Source organism: Epinephelus lanceolatus, chromosome 18 (genome assembly GCF_041903045.1).
Source record: "Epinephelus lanceolatus isolate andai-2023 chromosome 18, ASM4190304v1, whole genome shotgun sequence".
NCBI lineage: Eukaryota > Metazoa > Chordata > Actinopteri > Perciformes > Serranidae > Epinephelus > Epinephelus lanceolatus.
Window position 1 is genome coordinate 33,968,395 of NC_135751.1, and position 21,412 is coordinate 33,989,806.

The 21,412-nt window shown below is 41.5% G+C and overlaps 2 protein-coding genes across 2 annotated transcripts; one reads left to right on the forward strand and one right to left on the reverse strand.

Moving 5' to 3' along the window:
- Positions 1–468: 468 nt before the first annotated feature.
- Positions 469–11,290, reverse strand: slc2a6 (solute carrier family 2 member 6). Its single transcript, XM_078161317.1, has 8 exons — positions 10,936–11,290; positions 8,972–9,243; positions 7,048–7,144; positions 6,781–6,880; positions 6,447–6,640; positions 4,991–5,166; positions 4,603–4,877; positions 469–2,260 (listed from the first exon to the last, which is right to left on the reverse strand). The coding sequence occupies exons 1-8, from the start codon at positions 10,984–10,986 to the stop codon at positions 1,932–1,934; spliced, it is 1,494 nt and encodes a 497-aa protein (XP_078017443.1). The 5' UTR covers positions 10,987–11,290; the 3' UTR covers positions 469–1,931.
- A 1,224-nt stretch (positions 11,291–12,514) lies between these two features.
- ptx4 (pentraxin 4, long) lies at positions 12,515–19,906 on the forward strand. Its single transcript, XM_033614369.2, has 5 exons — positions 12,515–12,674; positions 12,801–12,981; positions 15,552–15,730; positions 15,944–16,977; positions 17,190–19,906. The coding sequence occupies exons 2-5, from the start codon at positions 12,856–12,858 to the stop codon at positions 17,885–17,887; spliced, it is 2,037 nt and encodes a 678-aa protein (XP_033470260.1). The 5' UTR covers positions 12,515–12,674; positions 12,801–12,855; the 3' UTR covers positions 17,888–19,906.
- Positions 19,907–21,412: the final 1,506 nt, after the last annotated feature.

The window sequence follows — 21,412 nt, forward strand, 5'->3', positions numbered from 1 at the left end:
GAAAAACATTAACTCATTTACTGAGTTGAAAGAGATTTTACAGCAGTAAAAGTTTCCATGGACATTGTTTGTTTGCTTGGACTCATGCTTGTGACGCCTGTTATTGTCTCACAAAGTTGAAGTTAGAGAGTGAAAAAATGGCAGAAGAAAAAGAGAAAACAAGAAAACCATATTGGCCAGAGGAGGTAAAGATCAAACTTCTGGAGGAATACGGTCATTGAAAGCTCATACTACAAAGTAAATTTGATCCCCAAAAACAAAACGATTGTAGGAGTCAAATCTAAAGTGTATCCATCAAGTTCTCCTGGGTGTAGAACACTTTTCTCGAGGTGTGTTAGTTTTTTTCACTCATCACCATAGCCTCGGTCACGTTGCAGTTAAAATAGAGTCAGAGGTCCCTTAAGTTTTGTTTTACCTTGCTTTGGTTGCTAAGGTCTTTTGTACAACGGTCTGGGGTTTCCTTAAGTATAAGATGAAGACAAGGAGAAGACCATAAATACTTAAGTGAATATTTAAAGGAAAAAGCTAAGGAGAAGGCTTAAGGGTGTTTTGTGCAACCGATTTTATTTTGGGGAAACCTTAACTTGAACTTTGAGGAAAACTTTAGCTTAAGGTGTTTTGTGCAACTGGCCCCTGGTCTTAAATTCATGCCAAAAATGTGTCTGTATGGCAGTGACAATAAAAACAAAAAACAACATAAACACTGAAATATAATGATTGAAACGCTACTCAAACCGTATGATGACAGTTTAAATTTCCCACATCATGTGACGCCATTGTCAAGACAATTAATTTTGAATTTGATCAATTCTATGTCTGAGCCCTACAAGGATCTTTCCTTCCTGTCTGTCCACAGCTAATCTTGCAAACTACTGGACCTATCACCAAGTTGCGTAAGGTAGTTACCACGGGCCCCATGACGAAATCATGACGGAGATAGGTTGAGGGCATATAGCTTATAGCAAATGGCATCAGTTTTTAATTTCATGTGAGATTTTCTTTGAACACAGGTGTAGTTCAGGGTGACAATCTGAATGCTACTGCAGCTGCACTGTCTATATACACACCCCTGCCTATCACCCTAATATGTTGTGTTCACATTGATGACTCTATAGTCAAGCACCTCTTGTGTTAGCAGTGATTTACAGTTGAAAAACCTGTTTTACTGACTGTCATTACCGTCATTAACTGCTGACTCCTCACTCCTTTTTACCAGGCAGTAAGGGCTGCAAGCTTTCTGGAAATCACTCATCTGCAGATTAATTCCATATCCGATATGTTAAGATCCACTAAAGTTAGGCACGATACAAGGTGAATAAATCCCAATGTTTTTGTAACCTTCGCTGCCATCTTGACTGTAAGGACCCTGTTTTGTCCCATTAGCCTCACTGCATCATACCACGCATGGAGCGTTTCATAAGTGCAGCAGTTTGCCTGCCCACTTTTGTAGACTTGCAGAATATGTTGGTTCGATCATTTTTTTCTTGATGTTTGTGCTTCTTCCATAAGTAAGTAGGCAGGGTATGCAGTTAACTGTTTCTTTGGCAATGGCAATTCAAGGCTATTAACTGTGCTTTATGTTGTCATCTCCTACTTTGTTGTGCTGTGGCCTACAGACAAAGGTAATACCATTAAAAGTTCAGTTATAAACAACATAGATCAAAGATTTCTGGCTGTGTATCATCTAAAACCTGTGCTGCAGCATGCATTCCCATGCTTGAAATTTGGTTTAGACTGGTTGTGATCAGTCGCAGTGATCTTTGAATAATGGATCCATTTGTGCTCTCTTATTATTCTAGTAGTCCTTTTCTCAGGCTTTGTGCAACACACACCCTGGTTGTTACTGAAAATCAAAAATCAATCAAAAATCACTTTGCAGTATCCCTGTTGTTGAGGTCCATCATTGGAATAACTCAAGGGATCTTCAGGCTTCAGCTTGACTGTGTGGTGGACTGACTCCGGTTGATGGTGAACGTACGTCCAGTCCTAAAATAGTTCTCTATTTCCTCCAGTGAGCGGCCCCTAGTCTCTGGGATGCACACGGCGTTGAACAGCAGACAGAGCACGCACACCACTGTAAAAATCAGGTAGGGCACATACAGGCCATACTTGTCCTCCAGGTGTGCAAAGGCGTGCGTGAGCATGAAGGCCGTCAACCAGCTGACAGTCACGCACAGACCTGAGGCGACGCCCCGGGCAACCAGCGGCAGCACCTCAGACATCAGCAGCCATGTGATTGGGCCCCATCCCATGGCGTATCCTAGGAGACAACCAACAATGGTGACAAGGTAAGCAGATGATGTCCAATAAAAGCACAGAGAGTCATTGTTAGGCACAACCACAGCATGGCTATGACAAAACTACTAAAGTGATTCATTCTGTCCTTCGCTTTTGAGTTTGGAGAGACGATTGCAATATCCTTGAACCTAAGTAGTGCCACATAACCACGCTATGATGTTTCTCAATTAAGACATTTAAAGAATATGAATGAGGAGATGGATGTTGACGTGCAGCGGCAAGATGCGCACGCTCTGTTAAATACATAAACACATGACTGACAGGTTATGAAATTTTTCCCCAACAAACAAGCTGTATCTGTGTCTCCATATGATGTTTGTTTACAGCTTGCTCGTATCTTGACGGTGTGAACTCAAACTAAAGACAAGAGTCTATAGTGTGCTCCAGGAATGAATCCCTGAAACTTGGAAATGAGTTTCTGCACTCCCAGTTCCCTCAACTTAAAGTCAATGGGTTTTTGGTGAAGCCCAGTTCAAACCAAAGATTCACGACGAGACTAAACCATTTTAGAATGTTGCAGAGAAAAGTTGCAGTGGTATGAACTGACCGTCAGAGCTCGACTCAAGCCGGCTGATGGTGTCGCCTGCAACTCAGCTAGTCATACTGGTGGTGGCTGGTTTTAGAATGTAAAGCACGTCACCTGTTTCTACAGCCAGTCAACTTGTAGTGACGTACGCTAGTTAAGTCAAAATGACTGCAGACGGCGTGTTGGCTTGCTGCGGCAGGTGCTCCATCCCTGCTGAGCCTTCTGTTTCATTACCACTACAAATGCAACTGTAGCCAGTATCTCACTATCACTATCCTCATTCATATTTCAAGAAGCTATGAATTATATTCAGCCACAAAATAAGCCTGAAAAGCTGCAAAGCAGAACAGAAGTACAGAGAGTTGTTGCATAGAGATGATACACCGTCTCATCTAGTTGCATTAATGTGAACCAGCAGCTTTTTACAATGTGACAGAACGACGTATTCCAAGTACTTGTCGAAAATCTTTGGTCTGAACTGGGCTTTAGATGCCTGAAATAGGGTCTGTGGTTAACACAAGCTTAAGAAACGTTCATGTTTTGTTCTACAACAAAAATACATCAGTAAATACCCCATTCATGAATTTCGAAGTTTTTGTCTTAAAAAAGACGGTTGCTAACAAGTGGCTAAATGAGACTACCCCGAACACGGCTTTACATTCTTGTTGTGGTAGGAATGTTAAGTCATGTGACCGTGGTGTAGTTTATTTATAGCCTAACGTTAACTTTTTACCTCTGCAGACTGCACTCAGGCTTTAAAAATCATATAAGTGGTGTTCATTTGTGAAGATTATCCTGCTGAACAAAATGCTTAAGTATCATAAACGTTTGTTTGCCACAAGGCCTCGTTTCTGCAATAATGTAAAATCCAATGGAAAAATCCCATAGGCTTTTTGACGAGGGAACCAGGGCAGCCCAGATAGCCCTTGTTTATGCGCTAAGCAGCTCTGCTTGTGTACAAGTCTCTCCATGGCCTAGCACCAAAGTACATCTCTGACATGTTAGTGCCATATGAACCATCTCGGACTCTGAGGACCTCAGGGACCGGCCTCCTGCTGGTGCCCAGAGTCAGGACTAAACATGGGGAATCAGGATTCCAGTTTTATGCAGCTAAAATCTGGAACAGTCTTTCTGAAGATGTGAGACAGGCCTCTACTCTGACAATGTTCAAATCTAGGCTCAAAACAGCTCTATTTCACTGTGCATATGACTGAAAGGATCTTGTCTGCACTCTTCTCTTTTAAAGTTCATTTTATAATGATTATTTATGTTTTTATTTTGTATTGTGATTTTAATGCATTTTCTTGTTCTGTAAAGCACTTTGAATTACTTTGTGTACGAATTGTGCTCTACAAATAAACTTGCCTTGCCTTGCCTAATGATATGGAAAGCCTTGTCATGCAAGTTGACAGGATTGGTTCCTTAGGTTTGTGACGTAAGAAACCCTGGCTGATTGAATCTGTGCTTTTCATTGGTACACTGCTGTTCTACGGCAGAAATGCTCAGCCATGGCGTTGACTGCTTATTTCACTTATGATACGTCTTGTAGCATATGAAAAACATTATGTGGACGTGTTAACAAGGTTAAAAATGTTTTCATTAGAGGGGGTCCTAAAATATCTAAAGCAAGTTTCATGATAATCTGCAAGTTGTTCAGATATTTCAGTTTAAAGTGGTGCACTGAATGACGACCAACATTGCTGCTACCACGGCTAAAGACAAAGGTGTGATTAGATAGAGCCGGATTTTGATCAAAACAAGTTTCCTGAAACACTCACCAAATATAAACACCATGGTGCTGATGAGAGGAATGAGGCTTGCTGCAGATTGGTGGCTAGCAGCCAAAGTGTAGTCCAAACCCACAGTGACATTAGGAGGGACGGGGCCTGGAGGGCAAGGTGTGGTATGGGAGTTCATGGTCAGAGTCAGCGTGGACAGGAACATCAGCATGCTGGATGTGTAAAGCAGGGCTTTCCGTCCTGCCTTGTCCATTAAACAGGCTGCCACGGCAACAGAAAAGAGGCGGACCGCACCCACAATGGCAGCATCATACCTGACAGACACAGAACGCGGAGGGATCAGTATCAGGAACAGACCAAACAGATTTTGTGATTAAAATAAAAGAGGAATAAATAGATACATAATAGACATAAATAAAGAACAGACCTGGCCTCGAGGGGAAGTTTGCTTTTGGAAAAGATGGGCTCCAGGTACACCAAGATGGGCGTGATGCCCGTCATCTGCTGCAGGAAACGCATCATCACTGAGATGAAGATTGGCCGGTAGTAGTTGGGTGTGGCCAGCTCTGACCATGTGACTTTACCCTGTGTGTTGATGCTGTGCTGCATTGGGACACACACAGATAAACAGATAAACATGTGTGCGAACATCTTTACATTTATTTAAAAGTCTCAATTGGAAAAGTGGATGACGTGACACCTAGGCGAGACATTTGCCAAGCTGCAGACCGATGTTTGAGACCAGCAAACAACAAAACAGGCAGTTTGTTTTAGCAAGATATCAATGGCATTTCCAACTGTGAGTTTGCCTCCAAAAATAGGTGTTTTTCAAGGCATCTGCAACACTTCCAGCAGCAACTGTGCCACCAAAATCAGGGGGGGTTTAAGCAAGACATTGGTGGTATTTCCAGCCATTCTTGTGCCACCAAAACCAGGTGTTTTAGTGTGTTTAGCAAGACACTGGTGGTATTTCCAGCAGTGATTGTACCTAGAAAGCTAGTTGTTTTTTAATAAGACATTGGCAATATTTCCAGTCATGCTTGTGCTACCAAAACCAGGTGGTTTTTAGTGTTTTAGTAAAACATCTGCAACACTTCCACTTACTGAGTTTTTTTTTTAGCAAGACATTGGCGGTATTTCCAGCTGGGTTATTGCCACCAGAACCAGGTAGTTTTTCTTTGTGTTTTTAGCATGTTCAAGGTTACTTTATTCCCTTCTCCCTTCTCCCTTGGGAGACATTTGTCTTGGATAAAGGGAAACTGCTGCGTCAAACCAGACATTACAATACAAAACATTGGACCCGTGCAAAACATTCACTGGTGCAAATTCGACACTGCAAATTACAATTACAGGGCATACTACTACTACCTGGGTATTCAGACACATTTCCACTTGTGCACTCACAAACTCACACATTCTTCTTCATACTTAAATACTGTATACACTATATTTTGTACTGCTCCAAGCCTGCTACCACAAATTTAATCAACTACTTACTGCAGACCTTAAGGGCCTCCTATGTTTTTGTCTGTTCTCCATGTGCCCATGAATAAGTTTGACTGAAAGAGACCATTTCCAGCAGCGGTTGTGCCACCCAAACCAGTTTGACATTGGCGACATTTCCAGCTGTGATTTGCCACCAAAACTGGTTAATTTAAGCCAAAGCATGATCTTTTTCTAACCATAACTATGTGGTTTTGTACCTAAGCATAACTAAATGATAACCACAGTGCTGTAGAAATGTAAAGGTTCAACATTTTCACCTCATGATAACGTACAAATGTTCCATGTGTGTGGTTTGCAGAAACACAGACAACGCAGACATTTATTCTGGCAATTGGGTTGAGTATGATGTTGCAGTCTTAAAACCATGACCCTCTTACCTTTATGGCACTGAGCTCAGACTGTGTGTCGTAGTGTTTTCCCCTCAGCCAGCGGATGACCCTCTCAGCCTTCTGTTCTTGGCCCAGAACGAGGAGCCTCCTGGGGGACCTGGGCATGAACGCTAGCAGCACAACCATCAGCAAAGCTGGCACCTCCCCCGCCACTGCCAGCCACCGCCAAGGTATCACCAGACCTGCACATCATACGTGATATTCAGATTATGAGAGAGTGGAAGCAGGAAGTAGACTCGTTTTCAGGATAGGAGTGTCAGCTTAATGTTTATAAACAATGCTCGAAATTAGTATTTATGCAGCCATATTGGTATGTTCCTACCCATGGCGTAGAGCGCCAGTGCCCCAAACACAGCAGTGATCTGAGGACAGGAGCCCAACGCTCCTCTCACTGCCTTGTGGGAGATCTCTGAGATGTAAACCTGCGATTTACCCACATGAACAAAAACATACAATCACAAACTTTACACAATTGTTGTCAGCATCATCATAATAAACTATTTGGTAAAAAAAGAGGTAATTGGGACAAAAAGAAAAAAACTTGCACAAATAGGTTAAAATAAAAGTTCCTGTAACCATGGTAACCTACAGGGATGGATGCTGCGGTCATCCCACCAGCAACACCTGTGAGGAAACGGCCCACGTGAAGCATCCACAAGTGGAAAGCCCCTCCCATCAGCATGTATCTAAGGCACATACAGAGAGGAGTTTTTAAAGTTAACAGTACACTCAGACTCAAACACAGACACCATGACCCATCTATGGATTTTAATTTACTCAGAACAGACAATGTACAGTAAAGTTATCTAATGATGTCTCCTTTTTGCAGTACACAATATGCAGATGTTTCTCTGGGTTTTCTTGTCCTGCATTCAAAATGCAAATGCACTTTTCTCAAAGTGGAAATACATGCTTTGCTTTAAATTATCATTAAGAAGTAAATGCTAATTGCACAATGTAATGGCTATAGAATAATGTCATTATTGTCTATTAACTAAAAGTCTGTCTCCACTTTAAGTAAAAGTTACTATTATCAAAAAATTGTGTTTCATGTGTCAAAAGTAAAGTAGGGTAAAACTTCATTTAAAAGCCTAGTCACAATTAAACGTTTTACATGCCCAGTGTGGCTACACATTTTGAAAAATAAAGGCCTGTCTCAATTAGAGGCCTGGTCTGGTTGCCAAGCAGTTCTTCTTTTTTTTTTTTAATTTTTTTTTTTTTTTATAGAAACGAGGTTGTTGACTGCCTCAAATTATGTGTCCACTCCTCGATTACCCTGTAAGTTATTCTTATTTATTTAGTCTGTAAGGCTCCTCAGATCAAAAGAATCGAAAGCGTTTTTCATAAAAAGTGGTGAGTAATGTTTTAGAGGATAAAGTGCTGGGTGCCATAATCCGCAATTGCCGTAATGAGGTGGTCTTACTCTGAAGTTGGCGAAATCTGGTACTTGGGCAGTGACTTGTGGCGTCAGAAACTGACAAGAAAAAGTCGTCTTTTAACGTCGGCATGATACCCAGGTCGCCGTTATAGTAGAATAGCACTACGTGGCATCTGGGGTAAACGCTATGGGACAAGGACAAAAGTTAAAGCAGCGAAAGTCTGAGTAGGGTGGGCAGCAGTGGTGGTGGATGGGCCCAACAAACACTGACTGTCACCCCGGAGAGCAGTGTTCGCATCCTGTAAGATTATAAAGTCAAACCCTGTTCTTTTCCCTAAACCTAACCACGTGCTTTTATTGCCTGAATCCAACCACCTGCGTTAGTTGTTGGAGGAAAAAACGTCAATTTGCGTTATTATACCGACATATTGCAGTATATTTTGAAAGAAGACAATGCATGTAACAGGCAGAACTTGACACGGTGTCCAAGAACGTCAACAACCAACACACCCAGGGTACCTTTAACGTCGCATCTGGACGTGGAGGGTCCATGACCAAATGTCAATATGTGACAAGGCCGGAGTGAGAATGTGTTCTCATAACTCACTCTCACTCTGATGCGCTGTCTGTCCGAGCATGACCAAATGAATGACTCATTACTAATATATTTTCCTAAGCCTAATTTTTATACACAGAATATTCATACTAGTTTAAATAAACAATTTGATTGTATGTTCCATCTTCGCTGAACAACAGTTTTGTGTGAAAGGAATTAAAGGCCTGTCCCAAATATAGACCTGTTGATTTCAGTGATTTAAGCAAATAATAGCCCGGGTTATTAATTAAAGTTTTGCAGTACTTATTACAAGGAGTGGACACCGTCAGTGTTAAATTATTCATTTGTTACCACAAAACATTAAAGTATAAGTAGCATGATATTGTCGTAGCTCATCAAGATAAAGCAAATTTGAGCTACTTATCATACAGTTTAGTTTAATCAGCAATATTGCAAAGTATTTCATGAAGCGACCTTTCATTTGGTATGAAAATTTATAGCTGCTGCTCACCTACAGTCTGTTCACACAGGGTTTTTCCCTTATGTTGCCTAATTTGATGTCTGTACATTGTGACTGACCCTATCGTCGAAGGCACTGCTGACATCATGATGCTCAGCTTCCGTCCGATCAAGTCGTTGAGCAGCATGGCCCCCAGCCCTCCGGCTGCTGCACCCAGTGTGTAGATGGAGCCGAACCAGGCCGCCTGCTCCGTGTCCATCCTGAGCTGAGGGTCAGCATCAGGGCTCTTGAGCTTCGGCAGGACCGGAGACGAGTAGACCAGAGAGTAACCAAAGCTGAAGTTCCCCAGGACGGCCGCGAAGACGGCCAGGTACAGTCTGGAGTTATTGATCTGGGGTGGAAGGATGGGGACAAGTTAAAACCAGATGAAATAACTACAGTAAACACTATATTTTATGATTCAGAGCTAATCTTGGTGAGAAGGGAAGTGTGTTTTTTGTTTCTGGTTTGACCCAAAGTTAACTGCAGAACATCTAAAGATGAAGTCATCACAGACTTTTTTGCATAAGGACATGTGGTCTCTGGAAAATGCAGTAAGAAGCTTCCCAGAAATGATTACTTAACCAACTTTGTGCCTTGATATAAAAAAAAAAAACGGAGGGCCACAGTGTGACAGCAAGGATTTAAACTGACTTTAGGTTGGTTAATGTACTGTACGTTTACTGCACTGAAAGCTTCTGTTTCAGCCATGATGCTTTCTGCAAGTGCAACATTTAAACCAGACTGAATTTCTTGCAACCCAGCAACACTTCAGTTATGTTTTACAATTAGATGGCCTATCCTGCAAGTCAGGTTGATCGGGTTAATCAACAGAAACAGTTCAGTTCACACTTCTTTATTTGTACCACTAATAATGCGTGCTTCTTTTTTTGTTTTAGCCAGTACTTCAACTACCTGATAAAATGTGGTTCAGCCTAGACCAGACTGTGCAGTAGTTTATAGGAACTATTTAAGGAAGTTGTTGTTTAGGGAAGGATCTCCATGTAGCTGTGCGCACATGTGGTCATGCCTCACTTTGATTATGAGTTTTGAATGTTGAAACGAAATCTACACTCTTGCACATGCATCTTTATTACAGTATGTGAATAAATCACCCTTTTAGTCTTCAGCAATGACCTTGAGTCACTTTCTAGACTCTCTGGGGCTGGGGCGTCTTATAGATGTCTAAATTAATCTGCTGCACAAAGCCATGTAGTTTCTGACCACATTTAGTTGCACTAATTGCCATGAATTCAGACTTAAGAAACACAGCTGACCGCTCAGCTCCCTTCACTTCTGCAGAAAATACTTACAGGACATTTTATTGGGATAACTCAGTGAAGAGTGTAACATAATACAAAGAAACTTCCAGTAATAATAAATCTCAGTGCAGTGCAGACCTTTAGCAGAGCTCACATGTTGTGCTCGGGCTCAGTCAACGGTCAAGATCAGGATTAACAAAAAGACAAACAAAAACAACTAACTGTTTCCTCACTGCTGTATTTCCACAGGATACCCTGGTCTCCTCCTCTCATGACTCACTCCACAGTTTTTATCCTGGCTTATTCAAAGCTCCAAGCTTTCAACTCTTCAATTAATTGTCAACTAATTTGATAACCTATCCATCAGTTTGATTAATGTTTTTAAGAAAAATAAATGAATATTCTCTGGTTTCTTTACTTCTCTACAAGAGTAAACTGAATATCTTTGGGTTGAGGACAAGACAAGACATTCAAGGACAGGAAGGAAGGAAGGAAACATTGACCATCTTTTCCTATCATTTTCTGACATTTTATAGACCAAACAATTGGATCACTTGAGAAAATAATCGCTAGCTGCAGCCCTAGTTTAATTTGCATTAGACAAATGCACAGTTAGGACTGATTGAACACTACAGACTTGTCTGAAATAATACTGTGATTTCCCCACAATAAATTCCACTGTAATCCCTCAACATGATGAGAATTTATCTTTTTTTGTTCATGTTAAATCAGTCAATCACGGAGTACATTTGCAGGCTATTTATAAGTCAGATTTTTCATACCCTGGATTCAGATGATGTTGGTCTGTTGAGCAGTGGAGTCTCTTCACCCATGTCTGCAGCAGCCTGCACAGCCAAGCCTTATCAGAGGTGATTGATTTGAATATTCTGTTCCCGGCTCTGTTTGTTCTCCTCACCAAGCGGTGAAGTACTACTTCTGCCTTCTAAAAACGCTGCCAGACAAAAAAACTAAAGTTCATCTTGCTCCAGTGAAGCTTCCAATAAAGATGATCCTCTTTCGCAGGCTAGGATAGAAAATGAAAGCAGGCTGGAGAAATACAAAGACTAATATCTGCACTTTTCAGGTGATAAGCTGTGTGTGTGCTCCAGGGGTTTCCAGGCTGTCAGACTGAAACTGACGGTGGTTAGCTTTAAGTACAGTCACAAGGAAAGTGAAACTGGAAACTCTGTCCACACTGGGCTTTCACAAGAGACACTGCAGTGGAATATGTGAATAATTGAATATTTCTAATAGGCTGCAGTAACTGTGGAAGAGATTATTTTTTATTTTGTTTTTTAATTAATTAATAATTTTTATTTTTTTATTTTTTTTTCATCAGAATTTCAGATTTATTACGAAGTAGGTTTTCATTTACAAGGAATTTGCTTTTGGTTTTGGCGCATACATTAAATGTACAATACAAGTATTAATTTAATTTAATTTAATTTTATTTTATTTTCTTAATTTTGATTTAATTTTATATACTTTATGTCTCCACAAGGGCAAAAAAGGTATATTAATTAAAATAAATAAATAAATAAAATAAAATAAAAGATTAAATTAAATTAAATTAAATTAGATTTAAATGTTTATTGTTTGTTTAATGTATGAACCAAAACAGCAAATATTAAGGAGAAATAAAAAATAATGCAAATAAGTAAGTATGGAGCAGAAAAATCACTATAAAAATAATAAAAATGATACGTTAAACAAGTACTACATAAGAAATATGTAAATTATTGCTGTTTCAGAATATGAAACAAATACAATTTGTGCATGATGTGCAAAAATAATACGCTCAGTATTACACATTTTAGGAATAATAACTGTCACAGAATGTTGATGCAAAATATTGACTATTTACAGATTTAAGAGTATCTGCATTGTCTTTTAAGATCCATGTTGGATGTGAATGATAAAAGTCTAGTGTTAATAAAGCCCAAGTGTTGCAACCTGGTCATGAACAGAAAGCAGAAGGGAGGGATACAAAGGAAGATTCCTGTATTGGGTCAATCAAAGAGAAAGCAGAAGAGGAAGACAGGAGTCAGATCCCTCCTGCGAGTTGAGTCAGGGAAAGAGGAAAGTACATGCTGCTTCTCCATCAGCCCACGCATCATGAGATTTACTGCTGGTATTAGCAACATGCACAACATGCAAATAGCCTACAATAACACACATATACTGTTCCCTCTTCTGCAGATATCGAACTGTAATGTGTTGTACAGAACGGTTATGAAAGTGGTATTGTAGTGGAGAAAAACCAAAGTAATGTTTGCAGAGCAACAACTCTCAGTATTTAAACATCAATGTAACTGTGTTGTGATCCATTATTCTACATTTTGATAAACACCATCTAACAGACATCAGCTGTTTTGACAAGTTCACTTTTCTTTGTCTTCATCTGTGCAGGAGCGTGTGAGAGAGAGGCAGAGAGAGTACCTGTTAAATCCATCTGCATTTCCTCTGAGGTCCCCAGTGATGTTGTGGAAAATGGAAAGTGTGTTCTTGTCCCAGCATGTGGGTGTGTGCTTTTTGTGTATTGTATATGTGTGTGTGCATGTGTTCATTGTGTGTACACACTTTGTGTATCAAGACCAGCCCTGTTCAGCTATGTCTTTCTCTCCTCTATTTGTTCCTTCACCCCCAGATATCCACACAGCGACCCAGGCTCCCAGCTGCATCTATCCCAGCTCTGTTGCACCATGGGCAGCCTCAGTTTCAGCTGCTGGCCCCTGATCCTGCTCCATATGCTTCTGCTGCAGATTCAGGCTGTTCAGGTGCAGGGAATTGATCCCGTATCTCAGAAGCTACGACGACTCAACGAACAGGTTGGTTTGAATCAGACTGTGTATGTTTCTGTGTTTTATTATGGCGTTTTTCTTAATTATGCAAAATGATTAAAGGAGATGTTTTAACAGTGCATGAACAGTTAGAGTTGAATTAACTTTAATGAGCCTATTCTAACTAATTATTTGACTTTCTTTTGCAAAAATGTGGCTCCCTCCACCTTTAAAGTTTAATTTGAAATGGATTACACTTTCACTATTAAAGCACATTAAGCAGCAACTCTCTCTATTATAAACGCTACAGTTGAATTTCGCCACAACAACAAACAAAACAATTTTTTTTATCATAAATTATCATAATGGAATATTCATTAATTTTAGGTGCTATGGATACAAAAACACACCTCTTTTTAGACCATTTAGTATGAGGTATTGCACCTCATTTAGCTACCTATTCCTTTACAGAAAAAAATGTAACCAAAAACATTTTGTCATATCAGCCCAATAAATCAAAAACACTAACTACATACTTGTTCAAGATGTAGTTAAACCAGAATCAGGCTTTTTGACATCTGTAATGATGTTAAATTAGCAAGAACTAGCTAACTGACAAGGGCTAGCTGATGAGATAGCATTTTAGCTAAAGCTAATTTGTCTGCTTTTTCCTGTTTCCTGTGTTTAAAAAGATCATTTTAATTATCCAACATCTTAGTGGTGATGAGTCTGTTATGTGACATTAATAGAATAATAGCTAAATCTTAAATCATCATGAAGTGACACGTGATAAACTGACGCTAGTCCAGCTAAAAGCTAACTAGCCTAGCTGAAAAGTAAGCTAGCAGTTACAGCCAGCCAGTGGTGGAAAGTAGTCTAAGTGATTACATTTACTTAGATACTGTACTTACTGTACTGTGGAATGAGTCGTAAAACACAGAAATGAGTTAGCATTTCTGTATCTCTCAGCAACACATTCTCACCCCAACGTTCAGTCATGGACTTTCCACATTCAGATATAACGTGAAAGGCTGGGTGCATTGGTTGTTGACGTTCTGGGACGCCGTGTCAAGTTCTGCCTGTTACATGCATTGTCTTCTTTCAAAATACACTTCTGTTTTCACAGGAAATTTACCGTTTACATACAGTCTCTTTCAAAATAAACACACTAAAGCACATGGTTAGGTTTAGGAAAAGAACAGTGTTTGGCTTTATAATCTTGCGGGACCCGAGTACCGCTCTCCTGGATGATGGTCGGTGTTTGTTGGACCCATCCACCGCCCTCCTGCCCGCCCCACTTGGACATTTGTTGCCTTAACTTTCGTTCATGTCCCACCACGTTTCCCCCTGATGCCACCAAGCGCTATTAAACAATAACAGTGACTGGCTGCGTATCATGCCAACGTTAAAGGATGGCTTTTTCATCAGTGTCTGACACCCTAAATCACTGCCCAAGCACCAGATTTCTACGCCTTTGGAGTGAGACCAGGTTGCACTCAAAGTTCCCTCGTCTAGAAGTCAATGGATTTTTTTAATGGGCTTGTGGTTAAATGCCTGAAATAAGGTCTGTGTTTAGCACAAGCTTAACAGACTTTCACATTTACGACATAAAATACGTCATTAACACCCCACTCGTGAATTTTGTCTTCAAAAAGGTGGTCGCTAACAAGTGGCTAAAAGAGACTACATAACATCATCACACTGAGCTGCGCTGAACTTGGCTTTACAGTCTTGTTATGGCTGGGATGTTAGGTCATGCAACTGTAGTCTAGTTCGTCTATAGCCTAACAATAGCTTTTTACTTCTGGCGATTGCATTTAGGCTTTGGTAATCGTGAAAGCGGGCGTATTTGTGAACAAAATGTGTCAGTATCATACACGTTTGTTTTCCAAAGAGCTTATTTTCTGCAATAATCCAAAATCCAATGGAAAAATCCCTCAGGCTTTTTGACGAGGGATGCTAACTTCTGCGTCAGCCCACAGAAAAATGTCTAGGTATGTCTCTAGGTATTTTTTGATGCTACTAAGCCTACTTTGTACTTTTACTTAAAATGAAACCTTGAAGGGAGGACTTTTACTTCTAACAGAGCATTTCTACACTGTGGTACTACTTTTACTTAAGTAGCTAAAAGATCTAAGTACTTCTTCCACCACTGCTGCCGTCCCTGCAGCCTCTGGCTCTGATGAATTCATGATGTGTTTCACCTACCTTTAAATCACATTTAAGTGTTTTCTATAATGTGTGTTATGTAAGATCTGTGACAATGATTAATAATTGGGCTAAAAGGCATAGCATTAGGGTTTTCCAACTCGTACTTCTGTTACACAGTGAAGAAAAGAGCCTTAATTTTAAACAGCTTCCCTCAACTCGACTGTGTCTGTGCTACTCTTTCCAAATGTAGGACACATATGTTATCATTTTGTAAAAGTACTGCAGGTACGCAGCTAAAATGGTGAAAAACTCTTGCAACAATGATGATTGCTCAAGAGGAAAAGTCATCACAGAAGTGATTGTATGTTGTTTTTTTTCCTTCTGGAGGTCTTGAGTATTTTCCCGACCTTCACATCAGTTACCAAACAGCTGCAGAAAGACTTGTGAAAACACATTTCTTCACACAGTTCCAGCAGTTCCAGGCGCTGACCCAGGCCCGTTTGGACATGTTGGCCCAGAACCAGAACAGAAACTTCTCAGGGGGGCTGGAGAGCCGCGTTAAGGCCCTGAGTGATCACTGGCGCCACATGACACAGGACCTCGAGCAGCTCAAGCAGACCACGACGCAGGAGATCGAGGGTCTCAGGTTAGAGCGAAAGGTCAACTGTGATTATATCTGTGGGCTGATATGTCTCAGATGGTTGGTTTTGAGTTATGGAGAAGAAGTAGGCCAATATAAGTGTGTACTTCTTCCTACTTCGTTTCAGACATGTACATTTTTTTATTTTTTTGGAATAAAAGAAACAAACAATAATACAGTATTTTTAAAGAGTGTTGTCGTATTGATTATCATTATCAGAGAGTGGAGCAGGAAGCTGGAGAAGAAGAGTAAGCGTATGGAGGGTCGCCTGGCTTTGATGGAGAGGAACCTCAGAGAGAGCCGCCGCCAAGCGCAGAAACAGAAGCCCGAGCCTGAACCTGGTCAGGATTTCTTCAACCTCACCCTGGAGCTCCAGAGCCAAGAGGAACGGCTGGCTGCCCTTCAGGTTCAGCGTGACGAGCTGCTCATTGGGCTGAAAGGGTTGCAGGAATCCCTGAAGAACCAGGCATTGCGTGTGACCCGGCTGGAGGGCCGGGTGGGCGAGGTCCTGCAGCAGAATGGAGGAGGGAAAAGCAGAGGGTTGTGGAGGATGGGCGAGCCCTTCAGCTCCAACATCACACCTCAGGAAAACTATGATCTAAGCAGGAGAGATCAGACACAGAGAGGAGAGAGGCCTGGAAGGATTCTGGACACCCAACCCAGATCAGAAGGTATCGCCTATTCCCAGACTGATGATCATCCACATCCACAGCCCTATCAATACCAGGCAACACCAAACCAGCCTAAACATTCAAAGACCCAGAGGCAAAGACCTCAGCCAGAATACCCAGCACAGTATTCAAATCCTAAACCTCACTCCACAGAGTACCTACCCCAGCCTGACCGTTACCCTCCACAGTCACAGATCCAGGTGCCGGCCCAGATAAGGCCCTACCCAATCCACCAGGAGCAGCTCCAGTCTCTCCAGACTGTGCCTAATCTTCATGCTCAGCTCCAGCAACAATCCCAGCCTCACTTATATCGCCAGAGACACCCCCAGTTACACAACCCCAGTCACCGCTCTTGGCCCCTGCCCCTGCGCAACGCCCCAACCCGTCCTGAACCCAACAGAGACAGACAGAGTGGGAACAGTCAGGGTGCTCCACAGGGTGCTTCAGATGATCTCCCTCAGCCCCAGCCTGAGTCTTATCAGCCCAGGGTGAGAGTGTTGGATGGAGGAAAGGAGGACTTCCTCCAGCTTCCTGTGAGGCACAAGATCCCTACAAGACCAGTTCCAAAAAAGGATGCAACCAGTAAGTGTTGTCTGTTTACTCACTGTTACATTGCTTTATAATTCATGTTAGTCAATGTTACTTGACGTGACTAACTAAAGGATGAAAAAGCACTTTGATAACCAAGGTTGGAGGCGAAGGTAAAAGGTAAAGTCATTGTAGAGAATTCTTTTTATATTTGAGCACCAGCGTTTATTAGATTGATAATATCTTCTATCTCCTTCTGTCTGCAGTCTGTAACGTGGACTCCATGCTGTTCTTCCCCTCGGCCTCAGCGGAAAACTATGTCACCTTCTTCCGGACTCTCCCCGACCTTCCAGAACTCTCTGTGTGTTTGTGGCTCCGCGTGGAGGCATCTCATGTCGGCACCCTGCTCTCTTATGCCACAGACGACAACGACAACCAGTTGGTTCTGTATGGCCGAAACTCCTCTGCCTCTCCTGCATCCTTCTTTTCTTCTTCCTCATCTTCCCACCCCCTCTATGCCTCCTCTTCCTCCCCTTCCCTGGACTTTGTCATCGGAGACCCTGTCTATCGCCGTCTCCCGACGTCCTCGCTCCTGGATGGTCGCTGGCACCACCTCTGTGTCCTCTGGTCGTCCATCCAGGGCCGTTTCTGGCACTACAGCGACCGCCGGCTCGCTTCCTCAGGCTCCAACTTTAGAAAGGGCTGGGAGATTCCTGGAGGTGGCTCAGTGGTGCTGGGGCAGGAGCAGGACACTGTTGGTGGAGGGTTTGACCCTGCAGAAGGTTTTGTCGGGCAGGTGGCGGGGTTCAGGGTGTGGAACCGAGTGCTGAGTGAGTCAGAAGTGGAAGGGGTGGCAGAGGGAAGAGGTGTGCCCAGGGGGGTGGTGCTTGGCATGGAGGACATAAAGGAGGTACATGGGGAGGTGCAGCAGGTGGCATGTGAATGTTTAGAGCACTGTGTGTGATCACGTCACAGAGAGGGATTCAAAAGAAGAGTTTTATTCTAAATCATAATTTCTGCAGGGGATGTTAATGCCTCTTGCTTGCCTGCCTCTTAAACAGCTCGGTCACCAAAAGAAAATCTTGGCATTGTAAGTTTCAGTAAACCATGGATATGTTACGTTTCATACATATCATAACTATATTTCCAAAGAGACGTAGTTCTGATAACATATATAAGAGCTGACTTTGTCATTGGGGGGGGTGGAGGGGATGGTGAGACAGCTGCCGAGCTGCAGAACACTATTTGAAACCAAAAACAACCAAACAGGTTGTTTTTTAATGAGATGTCAGTGGTGTATCCAGAAACATTTGTGCCATCAAACCTGGGTGTCTATTAGCAACACAATATGACGTTTGTGCCACCAAACCTGGGTATTTTTTAACGACACATTGTGGGGTTTCCAAAGGTGTTTGTACCACTAAACCTGGGTGGCTTTTAGCAACACGTCACCGTTTGTGCCACCAGACCTGGGTGTTTTGTAGCGACACATCATTGGATTTCCAGAGGTGTTTGTGCCACCAAAACTGGGTGTTTTCTAGCAACACGTTGCAGCAATTGTGCCACCAAAAAACTGGGTGTTTTTAGTGAGACATCGTGGTGTTTCCAGCAGCATTTGTCCCCACAAACCTGGGTGGTTTTTAGCGATGTATTATGGCATTTCTTAACCATTATCGAGTGCTTTTTGTGCCTAAACATAGGCACAGCACAGTTAAAACTAAAGTTTCAACATATCCTCTACATAATAATGTACAAATGTCACATATCTATGGTTTGCAGAGACGTACAATGCCAACATTTATTGTGGTGGTTGGGCTCTCTTTAAAGGCCAAATAACCACTTTTTTCCTTTAAGATTTTATTTTTTCAAAATTGCTGGATGCACACGCAGCGGTATACTTTTACTGGAATTAAAGATAGATTAACCAAAACTGGGACTGGTAAGACTGATAAACTATGCAATATTAACTTGTGATTGATCTATCAGACAATAGTTAAACACTACAAAGAAGTGTGCCTGTAAATGTGATATTAATGTCCATTGTTTTAATGCCAAACACTTCTAAAGGGGGAATATAACACTGTTTCCACCAGTGAATAGGTAGTTTGGTATTAAACTCTTCAAATGGTGCTAATGTTTTAGTCTTTATTTGTCACTTACCTGTAAAGTCCATTAAAGACTATTTTATCTGAGCTCAGTATAGGCTCACTTCGGAAACACATTCCTCCTGATCCATGTCAGACATTAGAGGATACATAATAAAACAGCCTGTTATTATTAATATTAACTTTATCAAACATAATACTTTATAATGGTAAAGGGCCTGTTCGTGGATGTCTTTGGATTATTTTTATATCCACTGTGTCTGTCTTCTGGATTGCAAATAGAAACGTATAATACTTATTTTTTAAATGAATATATTTGATAAAACACATGATGCTTTTGTTTTATCTCTTTGCTGTGTGGATAGGTATATGTCCAATAAAAGACAGGGTGACAGGATGCAAATGTTTTTGTCCACCCCAGACTTTTTGTAAGTTAAAAAAGGGCTTGAGGTAGGCAGAATGGTATATTAAAAGTAGTTAAAATGAGTCACAGATGATCTTTACTTATTTCTGCAATTTCCCTCACATTTCTAAAACACTGCGTTCAGCAATTAAATTGTTTACAACATTCTTATGAAAAGACAAGAAAACCCAGGATAAGTCCCAGGGATGAGCCTTAAATGACTCACCCTTCTCAGAAACTGGGGTGGGAGGTTTGGGGTTATTTCCAGTGTTTTAGCCTATAGTGGTAGATGTCAACTGTCATGAGCATACAGTGTGAAGCAGGTACTTGGGGCTGGATGGAGCAAGAGATCACTGCAGAAAATAACAAATTAATTTTATTCAGCTCTCTGTGGTACTGCCCGAAATGTTAGTGACCCATTAATTCTCCATTCTGAACATAGTTGTCTTTTTATGTTTGGCTTATTGTTGCTGCCCTTTTCCATGACTGTGTGTTATTCTGTGTGTGTCTCCTGTATGTTCGAATGTCTCAAATATTTTTGTCTTTAATAAAAACAAATAAAAAAGTTTCACAAAGGTTCAGCATTTACTTATTAATGCATCTTTCCCTGATATTTTGACTTGTCAAGCACAGATTTAACCAACAATAAACTAACAGACACCTACAGTAAATGGAACAGATTCATTGTTAAAATTATTGGTTAACCACCTGTGCTCCTCCTGCTATAACAAGTTGAAACAGAGAATGTACTGTCAGCAAAGTCTGTTGATCTATTATCAAATTATGTAATGATTGCATTGATTTAATTTGATTTCGCTTTATTGTCAGAAAAGAAAATCTGAAAATTGTCATGTCTCATGACGTCAACTGTTTTACATAAATACACATAAATCTAAAAATACAAAACTACCAAATCATCCAACAAAAACTACAAATCACAACAGAAAAGTCATGCAGTGTGATATATTCCTCATTACCTATTACATTTAGTGTTTGACCCAGGCTTATTTTGATCGCGGGAGCGTCTTGCCCCAGTAACAGAGGGGCAAGATCCCCTTTTATAAGATTTTTATTTTTGTGTTCCATCCATCCATTTTCATCTGCTTATCTGGGTCCTTATCGTGGGGGCAGCAGGCCAAGCAAAGCACCCGAGACATCTCTCCCCAGCATCACCTTCCAGCTCCTCCTGGGGGATCCCAAGGCATTCCCAGGCCAGATGAGATATGTAATCTCTCCAGCACATTCTGGGTCTGTCCCGGGCCTCCTACCAGTGGGACGTGCCCGGAACATATCCAACGGGAGACGCTCAGGAGGCATCCTTATCAGATGCCCGAACCACCTCAACTGACCCCTTTCGACGCGAAGGAGCAGCGGCTCTACTCCGAGTTCCTTACCCTATCTCTAAGGCTGAGCCCAGCCACCCCACGGAGGAAACACATTTCCACCGCTTGTATCCACGATCTCATTCTTTTGGTCACTACCCAGAGCTGAGGGTTGGGACATAGATGGACCAGTAAATCAAAAACTTTGCCTTCCAGCTCAGCTCCCTCTTCACCAGGCAGCGCCTGCATCACTGCCGAACCCACACCAAACCGCCAATCCATCTCACGCTCCATTCTACCCTCACCCCTGAATAAGACCTGAGATACTTGAAATTGGCTACTCTACCAAATTATATCTCACAACAGTACGTTGGTTTATGCATCAACACCCTGCACATGCTAAAATTATATCTAAATATTTTTTTTAAATTTAACATTGATTTGTTCTTGAGGGGGGCATTTTCCCCTACTTTACTTCAGATAATTTACAGTACATTTTGTTAATAATACTTAAATTCTTTTATATATCGCAGTAAGACTACTTTCTTTAAAGGATATGGATACTTAATGCACCAGTGGTGAACATACTGTTGGCATTCATGTCTTTGCATTCATAGTTCGGTTTTCGCCCATAAACAGTAAAACTACCACTCCCAGCA

Excerpts from the sequence above, each read along its gene's own strand:
- slc2a6 (XM_078161317.1), bottom strand. The coding sequence starts at position 10,986 with ATGGGTGAAGAGACTCCACTGCTCAACAGACCAACATCATCTGAATCC. Across the intron at positions 6,641-6,780 it reads ACTGGCGCTCTACGCCATGG|GTCTGGTGATACCTTGGCGG; the intron begins GTAGGAACATAC and ends TATGATGTGCAG. Across the intron at positions 5,167-6,446 it reads CTGAGCTCAGTGCCATAAAG|CACAGCATCAACACACAGGG; the intron begins GTAAGAGGGTCA and ends GTCCCAATGCAG.
- ptx4 (XM_033614369.2), top strand. The coding sequence starts at position 12,856 with ATGGGCAGCCTCAGTTTCAGCTGCTGGCCCCTGATCCTGCTCCATATG. Across the intron at positions 12,982-15,551 it reads TACGACGACTCAACGAACAG|TTCCAGCAGTTCCAGGCGCT; the intron begins GTTGGTTTGAAT and ends TTCTTCACACAG. Across the intron at positions 16,978-17,189 it reads TCCAAAAAAGGATGCAACCA|TCTGTAACGTGGACTCCATG; the intron begins GTAAGTGTTGTC and ends TTCTGTCTGCAG.